This window comes from Globicephala melas, chromosome 3 (assembly GCF_963455315.2).
Source record: "Globicephala melas chromosome 3, mGloMel1.2, whole genome shotgun sequence".
Classification (NCBI taxonomy): domain Eukaryota; kingdom Metazoa; phylum Chordata; class Mammalia; order Artiodactyla; family Delphinidae; genus Globicephala; species Globicephala melas.
In genome coordinates, this window is record NC_083316.1 from 158,485,992 (window position 1) to 158,504,529 (window position 18,538).

Genomic DNA, 18,538 nt, shown 5'->3' on the forward strand with positions numbered 1-18,538 from the left:
AAGTAATTTTAAAAAAATTAAAATCAATGCAAACAAAAGTCCATGATAACCAAAATATCAAAATCTTAATAAAAACAGGATCCTACATTTGTATACTCATCTCACTCACCTCACTGTATTTTTTTTTTTTTTTTTTTTTTTTTGGCCGTGCTCCTCAGCTTGTGGGATCTTAATTCCCCGACCAGGATCAAACCTGGGTGCAGGGCAGTGAAAGCGCCAAGTCTTAACCGCTGGACCACCAGGGAATTCCCACTTCACTGTATTTTAAATTGTGATATTTAATTGATGTGGATTTTTCTTCATTGATTTTGATTTTTTAAAAATATTGCATTGAAATATTATTTATCCTTCTACGACAATAAAAAAATATTATTTATCTCTACTGCTGTGTTGTTTTGGCACCCCCCCCCCCCACCGCAAATATTGCACCTCAGGCCAGCCAGCACCTCTACTGCATCCCCCTCCTCCGCACGGGGCTCAAGCTCACGAGCCAGGCCCAGCGATGGCCTCCAGGCGGCGCTGCTTCCCCACTCATGCTCACTCCCGGAACCACCTTCCAGGCTAAGAGCTTGATTCAGGTTATTAACACCTCCTAGCCAAGATTCTTTCTTCTCCTGTAAGGTGGGAATGATAACATTAGGCTTACGGGATGGCAGAGGAGGTTTGGAAATCTGACTAGGGCTCAGGCCCTACTCAATACATAATGATAATAACGACTATTTCCTAAGAGCAAGACGTAAGAATATTTTACAGTTTTACTACAGAGAATTGGAAACACAAAAGTAGGCAGAGTGGTAAAATGAGCCTTCAGCCCCAGCCCTGGCCACCATTACCCCCTGGCCAACCGCACTCCATCTACCTCACCTTCTAAGATTATTATTTCAAAGCAAACCCCAGTCATTCTATAAATCTTATCATTCTGTAAATATTTTGTTCTGAGTCCCTAAAAGATAAAGACTTGGAAAAACAAAAAAAATTAACCACAATACCATTATCATGCTTTAAAAACTTTGTCAAGAATTCTTTAATACCCACAGATTCCAATGTAGCCAACAAATGGGGTTTGCCTCTCAGCTCTGTCATTTCCTTTCCAAGAGAACTTGGGCAAATTCTTGAATTTCTCTGAAGTTTATTTTCCTCATCAGGAAACCAGGGTAGCAAACTGAAGTCCCCAGGTCCCTGGGAATATTGGAGACAGTATGTGTATTAGCACCTGCAACTTCAGAGTCCCTCGAAATATAATAATATGACTATGCACAGATGTAGAAAACAAATTTACGGTTACCGGGGGGGATGGGGAAAGAGGTGTGGGGGAGGGATAAGTTGGGAGATTGGGACTGACATATACACACTACTATAGATAAAATAGATAACTAATAAGGACCTACTGTATAGCACAGGGAACTCTACTCATACTCTGTAATGACCTATATGGGAAAAGAATCTAAAAAAGAGTGGATATATGTATATGTATAACTGATTCACTTTGCTGTACAGCAGAAACTAACACAACATTGTAAATCAACTATACTCCAATAAAACAATTTTATAAGATGACAAAAAATAATTTCAAAAAGTAAATAATATGACTATGGTGACATGAATATAGTAACACTGTATTCATGTGTTGCACGTGCCATACCTGAACTATCCTCCCCGAGTCCTTTCATGTCATTCACATTTTCAGCTTAAAAGCCACCTCCTGAGAGGCTCTCCCTGATCATCCCGTTACTTAATGACCTCCCAAGTCATTCCCTATTTGTTTTAATTTGTTTTAATTCTCTGCACAATACTCACCACCAGCTAAATTTTCCTCTTTGCTTGTTTCCTGTATGTCTCTCCTGCGAGAACATGACTTCCATGTCTGCCGAGGTCAGTGAGCAGTTCTCAACCAGGCAGGGGAGGTGGGGACTCTGCCCCCCAGGGGATACTTGACCATGTCGGGGACCTTTTTGGTTGTCGAGACTGGGAGGGGTGGGGCTACGGACATCTAGTGGGTAGAGGCCAGGGATGCTGTTGAACATCCTACAGAGCACAGGACGGCTCCCCAACAGGGTGATCTGGCCCCAAAGGTCAGCAGGGCCAAGGCTGAGAAACTCTGTTCTAGAGACTTAGAGTCCATTAACACGAAACACTGACATCGGAGCCTTTGATTCCTGACTCTGCTACTAGTTGGGTGGACCTAGTAGCAGTAAAAAATAGTAATTAATTACAGCCAACATTTCCTGGATCCTTTCCATGAACCAGGCATGGTGCTAGCCTCACACTCTCTATAAGTGCATTTCATTTTCTTACCCACCCAGGAGGTGGTTGAGAAAACTTAAACCCAGGGAGGCCAAGTGGCCTGCGCAAGGGGCTTCATTTCTTTGGACCTCATTTCCTTCATTGGTGGGACGGGATCATGATGTCAGCCTCTCGAGATTGTTGTGAGGACTGCCCTCCACAAAGGGCATCTGCTAGGATGAGTTCAGTAGCCCGGCACACAAGAGTTAACGACCAATTCTGGCTAAGCGCCCAGCTAAGCCAGGGCTGGAGAGCCAAACAATTTCTTTCATTATCCCAGTTGCTGGGAGAATTGGCCGGGAGAGACCTGTGAAGTACCTAAGACAAAAGTTACTAGGATTGCTGGGGGCACGCCTTCCCAGCAGCGCCAAACCCAGAAAACTTACTTCTCCAACCTACTTCCCCAGAAGATTCTAAATTGGCCCTTCCACCACCAGCAGGAGCCAGAGGGAGGCTGGAGTCCCCAAGGAAAACCTCTGTCCTTCCTGGGGAATCCAGGCTTGCTTAGTTGTCTGCAGTGACAAACAGGAGTTGAAAGATGGATAATTGTAGATGAGCCTGCCGATGTGACACTTATTAACTCAGCACCTACTATGTGCCAGGCACACCGACCTTGGCAGACATGGAAGGCATGTTCTCACAGGAGAGACAAGCAGTAAACAAGCAAAGAAGAAAATTCAGCTGGTGGTGAGTATTGTGCAGAGAATTAAAATAGAGAGTGACTTGGGAGGTCATTGAGTAACGGGATGATCAGGGAGAGCCTCTCAGGAGGTGACTTTTAAGCTGAAAATGTGAATGACATGAAAGGACTCGGGATGATTAGTTCAGGTATGGCACGTGCAAAGGCACTGAGACTGAAATAAATTGACCAGTGTAGACCAGGGATTCTCAATCGGGCAAGATTCTGCCCCCGGTAGACATTGGCAATGTCTGCAGAGATTTTTGTCACAACTTGGTGTGTGTGTGTGTGCGCGTGCGTGTGTGTATGTGTGTATGGGGGTGTCTGCTACTGGTATCCAGTGAGTCAAGGCCAGGATGCTCCTCAACATCTTACAATGCAAAACATGGCCTCCACTCCAAAGAATGACCTGGTCCCAAATGTTAGCAGTGCTGAGATTGGAAAAGTCTGGGCTAGAGGAATAGAAAAAAAGCCTAGCATGTGTGTCAAGGTCAAAACCTTCCAATCCTCCTAGTCAGGAGGTGGTAACCAAGAGCACATGGCCATGCACTGGAGTGAGGTCTGGTCCAAAGGGTCTACTGGGGACCCAGGGAAATGGGGGAAGGAACAGAGATTTAGGGGATGAAAATTCAAGATCAGGAGACTTGTGAGGAGGGGCTAAGAGAAAGCCTAAACCAACATTGGAGTCCAGAGCTGGGGCCTGGGTGAGGTCATCAGGGTGCACCTGAATCAGAGGGTCCAGTGAGTTGTGGGAAGGTGGCTGGATGGCCAGGCTGGCCTTGGGAGTTCCCTGGAGGACAGGGTCCCAGACCAGCACTCGCTCACTGACTCTGCCCTTCCAGGCTAGTGAAAGTTCTCACTCTGAGCCTCAGTTTCCTTATCCATAAAATGGTGACAGTCAACTCAGTGTCACAATATTTATTGAGTCTGTGCAGCGAAGAATTAACTCAGCAGGCCTGGGTTGTCCACACTCTGAACGTGAAAGATTTGGCCCTTGCCCAGCTCCTGGGAGGTGATCTCTAAGTCCTTGGAATGTCCTGCCTGATAAAAGTGTCTTGGTTTACCTGGGGACCTTGGGATATGCCAGATAATCTATGCTAACAATGTGACTTACAGTTGGGGACTTGGGCCAAGTAGTATCAGCTGGACCTCTGGAGGGGCTGGAAACTGAGGTCAGCCATGTCTATGTGACCAACACCAGAGAAAACCCTGGACAACAAGGCTAAGGTAAGTTTCTGTGGTTGGCAGTACACCATGCGTGTTGTCACACACTGTTGCTGTGAGAATTAAAGGCTGCCCACGTGACTCCACTGGGAGGGGACAAGTGGAAGCTCAACACTGTTTTTCCCGGATGCTGCCTTATGCACCTCCTCTTCCCTTGGCTGTTTTCATCTGCATCTTTTTTTTTTTTTTTTTTTGGTGACTTTCTCAAAGAGGCCCTCATTAACTACCCAATCTCAAGTAGAACTTGCTTGTTCATCTTTTTCACAGAACCAATATTCTTACATTCACAATCTCCTTTCAGCTCACAGTTCTAGCGATAAAACATTTACAAAAATAAGACAGCATCAAACAGACATCAAGTGTAACTGTTTTTCTCTCATTTAGAAGAGGCATTTTGGAGCTCTGAAAGACTACCGGGATGGCGTCCTTTCTGTTATTTACTAGCATTTAAAATGGAAAATGCAACATTTAAAATCAACCTTAAGTTGTATAAAAGCTTACATCATGAGAAGTAAGTTTCCCTTCCAATCAAGGCCTTTAAACTCTCTGCCCAAAGGCAACCGCTGTTAATCTGTAACTTTTTTTTATTTTTTGGCCGCACCACGTGGGGTCTTAGTTTCCCAACCAGGGCTTGAACCTACGCCCCCTGCCGTGGAAGCCCCTAGTCTTAACCCCAGGGAAGTCCCAATCTGTGTCCTTTCACTGTAATCAACCATCACGGTGAGTAAAAGAGCTTTTGTGAATTCTGCAAGTTCTTCTAGTGAATCCTCCAAACCTAGGGTGGTCCTGGTGACCCCTGAACAGCAGAGTCTTTGCTGGGTGGACAGGCAGGGAAGGGAAGTTGAGGCAGAGAAGGAAAAGGTATGAAAAAGTTCAGACTTTTAGGTAGAACTGATAACATTATTTATTGAGTGCCCGTATGTAAAGTGGGGACGTTACCTACCTTTCTCCCAAATACCTCGTTCACATTTTGTTCATCACAGACCTTTTGGCATTCATTCTGATTTTCAGGCACGTTGTACTTCCTTACATGTTGATCCTGAGGTGAATGCCTCTCTCTCCTCACCCTAGCCCACCCCTGAGTTGTTCTCACTCCCATTTCACAGAAGGTGCAGCTGATGTCCCAGGAGAGAGGCTGTTTGCTTAAGTCCTCCAAGAAGGTGATGGAGGAGCCGGCACTCCAAGCAAGCCCATGGATGGCAAGGTATCCATTTCTCCTGTCTCTGGTTTATTAACATTGAGAGGTGGGTGGGCATGACCAAGATCACCAAAGCATTTTCAATAAGGTCCCATCCTGAGAAGGTCTTTCCCACCCTACTGGCCCCATGGCTGGGGCGGGGGGGCAGAATGGCCCCCAGTTGAGAACTGCTGGCTTAAATAGTACACCTGGCACCTATGCTTCATCGGTGAGCACAGGATGGGGTGTGGGGGGTTCCACTGAGTTTGTCCTTCTTGCCTGTCCTGCCAGGACTGGGCATGCCTCCCAGCATCGCACGGCCTCCATCTGCACAGCTGGGCCCAGGCTCAACTTTCATGGAGCCCCAAGAGACCCAGGTGTTTGGGAGGCTGGCTGGTCCCTGGGCCCCAACACCAAGCGCCAGGAAACCACAGTTGCTATGGTGACCGCTGAGCTCCCGGGGTGAGGAGCTATTGGTTGAGGGGCAAAAGGCTCCGGTGCCTGGAGGAGTCAACATCCAGGGGCCTTGGCTGGGAGGCCACTGTCCAACATTCCCCCCATTAGCGCTCGCAGACCAAGCAGAGCAGTGGAGAGCCACTGGTTCAGCCCCCCGGGGGCGCTGGAGGTGACAGAGCCCTGCAGGGAGCCGAGGGGAGCTGAGAGAGTGAGATGGGAGCCCCGCTCCAGATGACCCTGCCTGGCTGGCCTCCTAGGAAGGCCATCTGGCCACAGGCGTGAGGTCTCTGAGGCCCAGGTCCTTTCCTGGGGAAGGACTGTCCAGGTGGGCGGGCAGCATGAACGTCAGGCCCCTCCGCCCGGGCACCCGCCGGCGGCCTCTCCAGGGTCAGTCAGGCCCCCTCCCGGCACTTCCATCCAGCAGTGTGGCCATCTTCATCAGCTCAACGGTCTCAGGTAAGGGACTGGGCAGGGCTGAGAGCTCAGGGGATGCCAGGGCAATGGGCATCTAAGACACCTGGTTGTGAAAGCAGCTGGGACAGTGACCCACATAGGAACTGGTGAGGGAGAGCCTCCCTGACCCTCTGTTTCCTCTTCCATAAGCCAGGCTCAGAGTCTGACTTGACAGAGTTACTCTGAGTAGCAAATGATATTGCAACAAATATGAATGATGAACATTCTACCCTCTAGGCTTAAAAAGTGCCTGAATCTTCCTGTAGCTACAAGGCTCTGCCTGAAGGGGACCCTGTTCACTCCTCAGCTATATCTGGTTTGATTCTTACTTCACCCATGTGTTGTAGTCATACTGGGCTCCAGCAGGTCCTGGAACCCATGAAGCCCCAGGCCCCATAAGCTGTAGTTATTCAAGTTATGTGTTTATTTAATGTCTGACTCCTCCAACCAGGCCGTAAGCTCCATGAAGGCAAAGACTACATGGTGTGTACTGGCAAATGTTCAATAACCTCTTCTCCGGATATTAAAACAAAACCAAAAACACCTGAGTTATACCAAAAACAACATTTATTGAGCCCCTGGGTTGAAGGCTGAGAAATTATCAGTGACCTAGACAGGCAGAGGTTCTTGACTTTGGGGAGCTTGCAGCCCTGCAAAGTAGAGGCATCACCCCATTTTACAGAGGGGGAAACCGAGGATAGCCTGACACTTGGCACAAGGCCACACAGTGAAGTCAAGTGGTGGGAAAAGTCTCAGAATCCAGGTTTACTCTATAGGCAGGGCTGCCAGAGTTACAGCAAAAATAAAAAACCAAACCGCCACCACCAGCAACAAAACCAGGGCTCCCAGTTCAACTTGCATTTGAGATAAACAACCAATAATCTTTTAAGCGTAAGTATATCCCAACTAGTGTGCAGAGAGGGGCATACTTATGCGAATAAATGATTTGGTGTTCATCCCAAGTGCAAGTGGAACAGGGCTTATCAGACATGCAAATTCTGGGATCTATGGAGTGGGCTATACTTAGGCTATCAAGTTTTTCATCGTTTATCTGAAATGTAAATCAACTGGGTGTCCTGTATTTTATCTGGCAATTCTAACCTGAGGTGACCAACCATCCTGGTTAGCTGGAACTGAGAGGTTTCCTGGGATGTGGGACTTTTAGCAGTAACAACAGGAAAGTCCTGGGCGTAGTTGGTCTTTCTGGTTTTCCTCCTGTTTTTTGTGGCTTTTGATTCACTGTGAAGGGTCCCAGCCTTGGTGGGAGCAAATGAGGCTAAAAGCAGAGCCGTGGGGCAGGGAAGAGTTCTGGGTTCTTCCTATTCATATCCTCCATGCCACTCCTTGCAGATGTGGATGCAGAGAGGGAAGCCCTACAGAGCACCGCCTACCCCGTAGTACAGACCTTCTGCCAGAAGCACGGCCTGATGTCCGAGGTAATTGCCCGACTGTTCCTCACTGCCTCAGCGTCAGGGAACGAGGGTGTGCCACCCGGGCAGTCACACGGGCTCTTTGCTTAGAGGGACCCTGTGCCAGCGTTACACCACGGAGGCTTAAAGTCTTCTTAAAAAAGGAGAGTGGAGGGGTCGTGGCCACAGGCACTGCGGTCAGCACAGGTGGTACGGCAAAGTACTAGGAGTGGCTGCCTTGCGACCCTGCTCCTTGGGCGTGTCACTTTTGTTGTTGTTTTGTCCTGCCTTCCCGGGCTCTCCCTGCACTGGGGCAGCTTCGGGGGCATCTAAGAGGGCCGTGGGATATCCGGGGTGGGCAGGCAGGTGAGACGTGCCTTTTTCCTGGGACACTAACGGTGTACCAGCTGGGCAGTCACCACGGACCCCAAATAGAGTGCACCGATCCCAGGGCGGGGATGTGGCTGCCTGCACATTTCCAAGCGGAAACCAACAAACTGTCTTTGGAGTCTCAGGTGATGCTGCCTCCTTGCCATTTACAACTGTCATCCATCACACCAACGGCCCCCACCAGCATTTATATATTACTAAGAAAGAAGCAGTGCTGTGATGGGAATTTGACTTTGCCCGCCACTGATCATGAGACATAGTTCAATGGCAGAGACACTAAAAAGGAAAACATAGGTGCTGAGCACCGATGAAACACCCCGTGTTCATCCCTTTAATGTCCACCAGGTGCTGTGTGGCTAACACAGTAAACATCCTCAAGACGCAGTCGGAGAGACAGTGGCCCAGAGAGATGAAGGTTCTTGCCCAGAGCTGGTGGCTGACACTTTTTCCTTCTCCCCTTCCTCCTCCAGCCACATCCAGTACTGTACTTCTTTCACCCCATGCTGTAGTTTATTAGGAATTTTATGTCTTTCCCTCTGGACAAAGGAATTTAGGAAGGCAGGGAGCATTCTGATTCCCATCCCCCTCTCCTCACCCAGCTTTCTGTGGGGTCAGCTTCACTACTTGAATTGAACCCTTTTGCCTGGCCGGCCTCTGCCTAGCAGGCAAAAATGGACCACAAGCGTGCGGTTGCCAAGGAGACTTCGCCACATCTGATTCTGGCCAAACGAAAACCTCCTTTGCAAAGAAAGCTCTGCGAACAAGTGTGGACATGTCCTTGTTTAAAAAGGAGCAGTTTGAAAATGCCCAAGCTCTTTAAAAAAATTTTTTAATGTTTTTAAGTAAATTTTTGAGTTCAGAATTTAGATTTGCAGGAAAGTTGCCTATGGTACAGAGTTCCCATATGCCCCACACCTACTTCTTCCCCTATATTGTAAACATCTATTATTGGGGCATGTTTGTCATAACTAAGAAATGGACATCGGGACGTTACCATTAAGCAACCTCTGGACTTTATTTGACTGTCACCAGGTCGTCTATTCGTGTTCCCTCTCTGTTTGAGGACCCTGGCCAGGGAACCCTGTTACGTTTAGTTGTCACAGCTTCCCATTCTCCTGTGGCTGGGACAGCTCCTTGGTCTTCTCCTTTGTACTCATGACCATCACAGTCTTGGGGATAACTGCCCAGGTGTCCTGCAGGATGTCTCCAATCTGGGTCTGTCAGATATTTTTCTCATGATTACACTGGGATTATGGGTGTCATTCAAATTCTTTTGATCCAGATATCCCTCTTTGAGGAGAGGCTATCAAAAATTACTGAAGAGGGACTTCCCTGGTGGCACAGTGGTTAAGAATCCGCCTGTCAACGCAAGCGACACAGGTTCGATCCCTGGTCCGGGTAGATCCCACATGCCTCAGAGCAACTAAGCCCGTGTGCCACAACTACTGAGCCCACACGCCACAACTACTGAAGCCCACATGCCCTAGACCCGCGTGCTGCAACTACTGAAGCCTGCAGGCCTAGAGCCTGTGCTCCGCAACAAGAGAAGCTACCTCAGTGAGAAGCCCACACACCACAATGAAGAGTAGACCCCACTCTCTGCAACTAGAGAAACAACAAAGACCCAACACAACCAACCAACCAATAAATACATTAATTAATTAATTAATTAATTATTTTTTTTAATTACTGAAGAAATTTTACACCTTTATCAAAGGGAATTTAAAAAAAAATCACCCATCCTACCACCTTCCTGACAAACCCATGCTTGTTATTTCCAGGTGGTTGATCTGAGGTGGGGTATTCGGAACACAGAGGCCACCAACCACATGACCACGGAACTCTGCTTGGAGGAGCTTGGCTGGTGTCAGAAAACATCCATAGGGCCAGCTTTTGTTGTGAGTCTCTTGGGAGGGATGGATTAGCTCTTACTTCTCATTCCACCACCAGGATATGGCCCCTACTTCTTATCCAGACCCGTCAGTGGAGGGAAGTGGGTGGCATTTCTGCTATCATACCCAATCTTTGTAGCCTGCCTGTGGCAGACATTGCTAATCAATCACAGCATTCATTTTTCTGTGGAGCTAGCTGGGATCCAGACATTAGCAGTCAAGTAGAAGCAGCAGGTGAGTTGGAGAGCAGAGTGTTGAAGCCCAAAGGGATCTTAGAATTTGCTCCGAAACTTCCCCCGGGTTTTTCACCTCATTCACTTTGTCTGGGGAACGTTGAGGTCCTAGAAAACCATAGAGAAAGTGGAAATCTACAGGGTATCGAAAATTTTTTTCTCCAATGTGCCCCATGGTGTTGGGAACAGACTCTGTGGCCCTATCTGGAGCCTGCCTCAGGGGCAAACTTCCCCCCTAGGTGAGACCAATCAGGGTCTTCTCTCGTCCCCAACTACATTCCCTCTGACACCAGAACAACCCCCAGCTCACATTTAATGGTTTGGGTTATGACCAGCAAATGATATTCCAGGGTTTTGATTTATTACATCACCAAGTTTCAGATACACCAAGAACTATAGCATTTTGGCTCATAAATCCTAGAGCAGGGGTCAGCAAACCACAGTCTATGGGGCAAATCCGGCCCCCTACCTGTTTTTATAAATAAGGCTTTATTGACACGCGGCCATACCCATTCATTTACGTATCACCCAAGGCTGCTTCCCAGCTTCAATGGCAGCATTCAGTAGTTGCCACATAGACCGTCTGGCCTGCAAAGCTGAAAATATTGGCTATTTGGCCCTTGTTGGAAAAATTTGCCTACCCCTGTCCTAGAAAGTACAGACGAAAAAAGTCAGGAAAGTAGCTTTGCCCAATACATCTTCATCACAAAGAAGCTTTGAGCAGCTCCCAGAAAAACCTCTCCTGGAGATAAGAATGTAGGAATTAGGAGAGGGTGGTCCCCATATGAAAACGGTTTTCTAGGGAAATAAAGACAAATAGATGAGGCCTGTTTGGCCTTAAAACTGCACTGCCCAATGCAGTAGCCACGAACCACATGTGGTGATTTAAATTTAAATGAATTAAAGCCAAGTAGAAAGAAAATTTCAGCTCCTTGGTTGCACCAGCCACATTACAGTGGTTCAGTTGTCACTTGTGTCAAGTGGCCAGCAAATTGGACAGCAAGGATATGAACACTTCCAGCACTTCCAGAAGTTCTAGTGCTGCCTTAGAGATTGTCTCCTTCAAAAAAAAGACTAAGACCTGGCACAGATGTGAAAAGCTTTCTTTATTATGTACCAAGTTTTATCTATACAGTTACCATTGCGTTTTCATTCTTTTGTTCTATACTTTTCTTTGTATGTTGGCATCAATTTTTCTTTTTTTTTCCAATCTTATTGAGATATAATTGACATGTAGCACTGAAAGGGTACAGCATAATGACTTGACTTATATGTGTTGTGAAATGATTATTAAATAAGTTCAGTTAACACCCATCCGCTCATATAGATATGAAAAAGGAAAATGCTCTTCCCTAGTGATGAGAATGTTTAGGATTTAGTCTCTTAGCAACTTTCAGATATACTCTACAGCAGTGTTACCTACATTCATCATGTTGTACATTACCTCCCCGGGACATATTTATCTTACAACTGGAAGTTTGAACCACTTAATTTAATTTATTTATTTATTGAAGTATAGTTGATTTACAATGCTGTGTTAGTTTCAGGTGTACAGCAAAGTGATTCAGTTATACATATATATTCTTTTTCAGATTCTTTTCCCTTATAGGTTATTAAAAAGTGTTGAGTATAGTTACCAATTTTAATTATTGCTTTAAAATACATCCTAATGTTTGAAAGGCTGTATCATCTGACTTACGTATCTCCTTCACACATTTTTTTTCCAGTCTTCTCATTTTGCTGATGATTGAGCCTGATGATTGATCATTTTGTTGTGTTTCAAAGAAAAAAGAAAAGAAAAAAATTTTGTAAAGAAAAAAGGGAAGTGGGGAGAAAATGAACTCCAGGAAGAATTCGATTTTGCAACTCAAATTGCAGGCAATCAAAAGCACAATGCAGGGCTTCCCTGGTGGCACAGTGGTTGGGAGTCCGCCTGCCAATGCAGGGGACACGGATTCGTGCCCCGGTCCGGGAAGATCCCACATGCCGTGGAGCGGCTGGGCCCGTGAGCCATGGCCGCTGAGCCTGCGCGTCCGGAGCCTGTGCTCCGCAACGGGAGAGGCCACAGCAGTGAGAGGCCCGCGTACCGCAAAAAAAAAAAAAAAAAGCACAATGCAGAGAGATCAGCACCTGTGAAAGCCCGAGGTGAGAATGAGCACATTTATTATAGAAACAGAAAGGTCAATGTGACAGAAGCAAAATGGAAAAGGGGATTCGTGGTACAAGATAAACTTGGAGAGACAGGGAGGCAGGAACCAACAGGGGCCTTACGGGCCAAAGCTAAGGGTTATGTTAAGTGTCATGGAAAGCCTTCATAGACATTTTATTGTTTGTTTTTGTAAGCAGAGGAGGGATGATAAAATACAATTTCTGGTTTTTCCAAAAAAAAAAAAAAAAGCACAATGCAGCTTCCAGGTGGCATGGGGGATGGGAGACAGGAGGGAGGATGATCTCTGAGCTTTCCCCCAGGCCCAAACGGCCCAGGCACCTTGCAAATCCTTCCAAAATCTTAGTTATCAAGATAATTAATATTTTAATGCAATGTTTATTTTTAATATCAAAACTGACCCCCCAAATCCATGAGGAACAAAATATCAAATTCTAAAGACAGGATCCACCCGGCACTTTGGAGACCCATGTTCACCTCCCCCCCGCCCCCATCTGGCCCTGCTTCCTGGCTGCTACTGGGGACAGTCCTGCCCGCAGGGCCACATCAGAGCGTGAGATTTGGGTAGAGCCAAGGGAGGCCTTCATTCTTGTCACAGCTCTACTGTTGGGACAAGCCAGCACTTAGTAATAGGCAAACAAGGTGTTTCCTGTGGCTGTCATAACAAATGACCACAAATGTGGGGGGCAGGGAGCTTAAAACGACAGAAATTTATTCTCTCACAATCTGGAGGCCGGAAGTCTGAAATCAAGGTATCAGCAGGGTCACACTCCTTCCTAGCTTTCTCAGGGTGAATCTTCTTGTCTTCTCCAGCTTCTGGGGTCTCCAGGTATTCCTTGGCTTGTGGCTGCACTCCCCCAGTCTCTGCCTCTGTTGTCACAGCATCTTCTTCTCCTTTTCTATTTGTGTCAAATCTTCCTCTGCCTGTCTCTTGATAAGGACTCTTGGGATTACATTTCAGGCCCACTTTGATAATCCAGGATAGTCTTCCAGTTTAAGATCCTTAGATAAATCATGTCGACTGAAAAAAAAATGCACAACCTAAAAGTTGAGTTATGTTTTATTTGGTGGACATTCTTAGGATTTCAAGCCTGGGAGACAGCATCTCAAATAACACAGAGAGACTGCTCCAAAGAGGAAAAGGAGAAGCCAGGATATATAGATAGGAGTTTTTGCAACGAAGACCATGTAGTAAGAATATCAAAAGATTACTGTTAAAGAAAACCAGATATCTTAAGTTAAGGAATTTATTGCTTTCCTATGTATGGGAAGATGCAAGAGTTTGGGCTCACTGAAATTATTCCTTTGATATGCACCTCAGCTATCTGAGGCCAGCATCCTGTGTTTTCACATCCTGAGTCTCCTCAGGGTGCATCTTTGGGGGTGGCTGCAGTGGCGGACTCCTTGACGGCAGGCATCCTGTTTCCCTCCTGAGTTTCCTCAGGGCTCACCATCCGGGAGGCTGTAACGTGATGGTTCAATGGCTGCAAGATCCTTTGTTTATTGGCATGGCAGGCAATATTGTTTCACTCACGAGTGGAAGATCAGGAGAAGGATTTATTATGACTTGCAGCAAGTAAGGGGAACACCAGGGACCTTTCCCAAAGCAGTGTCTCCCCAAACAGCAAAACTGGGGAAGTTTGAAGCTCAGGGTACATGTATATTCATGAAGGGGCTTGAGCAGAGGAGACTTCAGCATAGAATTGGGGCAAAGGTTCACAGAGTCCAAGTTTTAGTTGATTGAAATCAGGAGGGTCCACGTCATCATTCTACCCTCCACTTGGGTAGGGGTCTTAGTTCCTGCAGAACTCAAAGATATATTATATGTATATCCCTTGACGAGGAGCTGGGACTCTTTTTATCACTGGACTATTGTTTCTTGACTGCTTTTCCATTATTCCTGCATTCCCTCACTTCCCTTAAGATCATTGATTACTGAGATGTGTTCAAGGACAAGCATTGCAGCCAGGCTTAGATCACAAAATGGCTTAGGCCAAAATGGTTTCTCTCATGTCAAGAGAGCCATTGCTGGTACTCTTCCTCTGGGGACCCACTAACCTATCTGCTTACTTTAATATAATTGTCTCCATGGTACAACCACCAGGACCACTTTAAGGGCTCGGCATGCTTCACCCAGGGTCACAGATCTAAGTGCCCAAGCCAAGATCTGAACCTCTACTCCCCACACCCCTGTCTCCTCCAGGCCCTCGTGGGTGACCAGTACGGCCCCCGTCCCATCCCCTCGCTGATCAAGGAAAAGGAGTGGGGGGCGCTGAAAGCTCAGCTGAGCGCCAGGCCACGTGACCTGGAGCTGGTGGCACGACGCTTCCGGACAGAAAAGAACGCCGTTCCCCCCACCCACCTGCTGCAGACCCTGGGCAGCGGGGAGGCCCGTGGGCCCGAGGAGGCCACCCTGATCTCTGCATTGCGCTCTGGAGCCCAGGAGGCCGGCAGGTTGGGCCTCGTCACCCAGGAGAAGTGGCACCGCTACCACCGGTCAGGTGAGGCTGCCGGGACTCCCCTGGCGGGTCCCCAGGAAACATCCACCCGTTTAAAATACACATCACGTTTTGTCCAAATGCCACAGTCTGCATTTCTATAAATGCCAAACCAACCTAGCTCCTGGAGCCCTAGTTCTGAGAAAGATTATTTTTCTGATCCAACAGAGTTAAGTCAAGTCTTGGTTAATTTCAGTCTCTTAGGATTCTTCTCTCCTTCCCTGGCTCCTTTCCTTTTCCCAAGCAGGCTCCTGGCTTTGGGGGACGTGTACTACGATGACCCCATACCTGTTTGCCTGGGACTGAGCCACTCCCACGATGCTGGACTTTTAGGGCCAAACCCAGGACAGTTCCAGGAAAACTGGAAGAGTGGGTCACCCTGTGTTAGTCGAGAGCCGTCCCCTGCTAAGGAGTCGTCCTTCATCAATGTACCTGCCTCTGAGGTGAAAACTGAGGCAGAGGAAGAAGGAGTCTCTTTTGCCCAAGTGGGAGAATAGGGATTCCCCCCTGTGACTGTCTGAGTCCACCACCCAGCTCCCAGCTGGTCCCTTACCTCTCATCCCTGGCCTTGTCCTCTGCCCTCTCCATCCTCCACACTGGCTACCAGAAAGGTTTTTCTAAAAATGCATTGTGATCGAGCCATCGCCCCACTGCAGGCTGTCAGCAAGAGATCGGTTCTTATTATTATTTATGAGTTAGTAATGTCAGCTTATGGATTATTAGTATGTCAATTTACATCACCCAAACTATTAAATATATGAATTTATATCACCCACACTATTAAGTGTATGAATTTATATCACCCACAGTATTAAATATGTGAATTTATATCGCCCACACTATTGAATGTATGAATTTATATCACCCACACTATTAAGTGTATGAATTTATATTACCCACACTATTAAGTATATGAATTTATATTACCCACAGTATTAAATATATGAATTTATATTACCCACACTATGAAATATATGTATTTATATTACCTACACTATTAAATATATGAATTTCTATTATCTGTACTATCAAATATATGAATTTATATTATCAAAAATATTAAATATATGAATTTATATTACCCACATTATAAAATATATGAATTCATTTTATCAACATATTAAATATATTGATTTAGTTAAAGATATTGAATGTAGTGATATTTATTAATAGTATTTTAATTTTATTAAAATATATGATTATTATCTATTATATATATACATTCTAGTAAAGACATACCAATTTTTAAAATTTTTATTTCAGGATAATTTTAGATGAACCAAAAAGTTACAACATTATAAAGCTACAAAGATAGTGTAGAGTTCCCGAAGGTTCTTCACCCAGCTTCCCGCAATGCTAACATCTCACGTGACTGAGGTACATTTACCAGAACTCAGAAATGAACATCGGTATTTAATATTGGTGCATGACTAGTAACTAGACTCCAGACTTTATTTGGGTTTCCTCAGTTCTCCCATCAATGTCTTTCTGTCCCAGGATCCCAGATTGTATTTAGTCCTTTGTCTCCTTAGGCTACTCTGATCTGTAACAGTTTTTCATGACCTTGTTTTTCATGACCTTGACTGATTTTGAGGCGTACTGCCCAGGTCTTTTGTAGAATGTCCCTCAATCTGGGCTTGGCTGGTATTTTCTCATGATTATAGGTTTTATAGGGATATAGGGATTATAGGTTTTGGGAAGGAAGACTGCAGAGGTAAAGTTCCCTCCCCATCCCATCGTATCAGGGGTACCTGAGGCCTACTTGACATCAGAGGTGATCCTAACCTTGACCCTTTGGTTAAGGTTAGTAATGACATACCAATTTTTTTTTTTTCCCCACTGTGCGACATGCGGAACTTCCCCGACCAGGGATCGAACCCACGCCCCCTGCGTTGGAAGCACAGAGTCTTAACCACTGTACCACCTGGGAAGTCCTGACATATCAATTTTGAATACACTTTTATATGGATAATAATCTTAAGGCTACTGTTTCTTGTGCACTTACCATGTTGCTATTGCTTGCTCTGTGACACAAAGCCAAGTGAGCTAATTGCTCTCATAGAGATGTCTGACATCGGGACTGTAATCGGCGTCTGGGGTCAAGTATGGGATGGGCCAGGATTTACATCTCAGCCCTGCCCCTTTCCAGCCGTATTGACTTTGGGCAGCTTGGACTCTCGTTTTCCTCATCTGTAAAATGGAACTAGTCAGAGGTAGTACCTAATGGAGTCATTATAGGGATCTAAAGGGTCTTGCCCCGGCCGTGATCTCATCCAACAATGAGCTCTCTAAGCAATCATGTCAAACCTCGCCCATTAAGAAGTCCCACTTGAAAGAACAAATAGAAACTCCTTGACGTCAGCAGAAAGCGCAAACAGCTGTGGAGTTCAGGGGCACGTCATGGACGGCACCTTCAGAGCATATTATTTTCCAGGCACCTCGCTCAACTTTTTTTTTTTTTTTTAATTTTTATCTTGAAATAGAGATTCGTAGGAAATTGCCAAAAGAAAAAAAAAAAAAAGGAGGAAGAGGTATCCTTTACCCATTTTTCCCCCAAAGGTAACATCTTGCAAAACTAGAGTGCAATATTATTACACAACCAGGAAGTGGATATTGTCACAATCCAGAGAGAGCACACTTGTACAAACACCCTTTGTGTGTGTGAGTGTGTGTATGTGTGTGTGTGTGTGTATGTTTGTCTTGCCCATTTCCTTCTCTGCAATTTTCTCACCTGTGTAGCTTTGAGTAACCACCGTGGTCAATACACAGGACTGTTCCCTCACCGCGAGGATCCCCCCCACTGTCCCTTTAGAGCAGCATTCACCGCTTCCCACAAACCCCAGCACTGGTAACCACTAACCCATCTCCATCTCATTTATTTTGTTATTTCAACCATATCATAGAAGATAAGATTACAGACTGTAAACTTTTGAGTTTAGTTTTGTTCCTTCAGCATAAGGTGCTCAGCTTTTCACAAGCATTATTTCATAGAAAATCCTCACAACAGCCCCTTCAAGGTTGGACTAGTACACCCATGTTACAAGGGAGGAAACAGAGACTCAGAGAGGTGCAGTGATTTGCCTAGGGTCACACAGCCTGCTGGTGGTAGAACAGATGGTATTGGATTAGTTCATGCCAAAATGTGTCCAAGAAGGATCCTGTTTGGGGACTGTTAGCTGCCTTCGTCTCTGACCTTCACTCATGGGGCTGAGGGGCACGTGAGGTCAGTCCAAGGAGGACTTTTGAGTGGTTCTTGTCTTTGGCTCTGAGACTGAGTCCTGTCTCCAAGGGCCTGACTCGCTCAGCTAGAGAGGTGGGATCCTCTGCTGAGCCCAGGGAGGCTTCAAAAATAACTCCTCAAGTCTGGCTGCTATTTCAAAACAATGGCCTCCAGGGAGAAGTCAGTGTGAGCTCTTGGCTCTGGAAAATACAGGTCCTCAGGGCAGCTGCTGCATGCTCTGGGACGGGGGTCAGAAAACCATGGCCCAAGGACAAAACCTGGCCCACTGCTTGTTCTTGTAAATAAAGTTTTATTGGAACACACTGGAGTGCATTCGTTTGCATGTTGTCTGTGGTTATGCCAGGTGACTCTGAAACACACTAAGCTTGAGAACCAATGTTTCCATCCCCGGAATGTGTCTACCAAGTGTTCCCATTCGAGCCAACTGACGACATAA

At 46.2% G+C, this 18,538-nt stretch overlaps 1 protein-coding gene across 1 annotated transcript in view; it reads left to right on the forward strand.

Moving 5' to 3' along the window:
• Positions 1-2,666: 2,666 nt before the first annotated feature.
• Positions 2,667-18,538, forward strand: part of NWD1 (NACHT and WD repeat domain containing 1) — a 68,444-nt gene continuing 52,572 nt past the window's right edge. The window contains 6 exon segments of the mRNA XM_030880224.2: positions 2,667-4,189; positions 5,293-5,390; positions 7,623-7,662; positions 7,665-7,708; positions 9,853-9,969; positions 14,567-14,864. Coding sequence (XP_030736084.2) covers positions 5,379-5,390; positions 7,623-7,662; positions 7,665-7,708; positions 9,853-9,969; positions 14,567-14,864 — 511 coding nt within the window. The 5' untranslated portion in view covers positions 2,667-4,189; positions 5,293-5,378.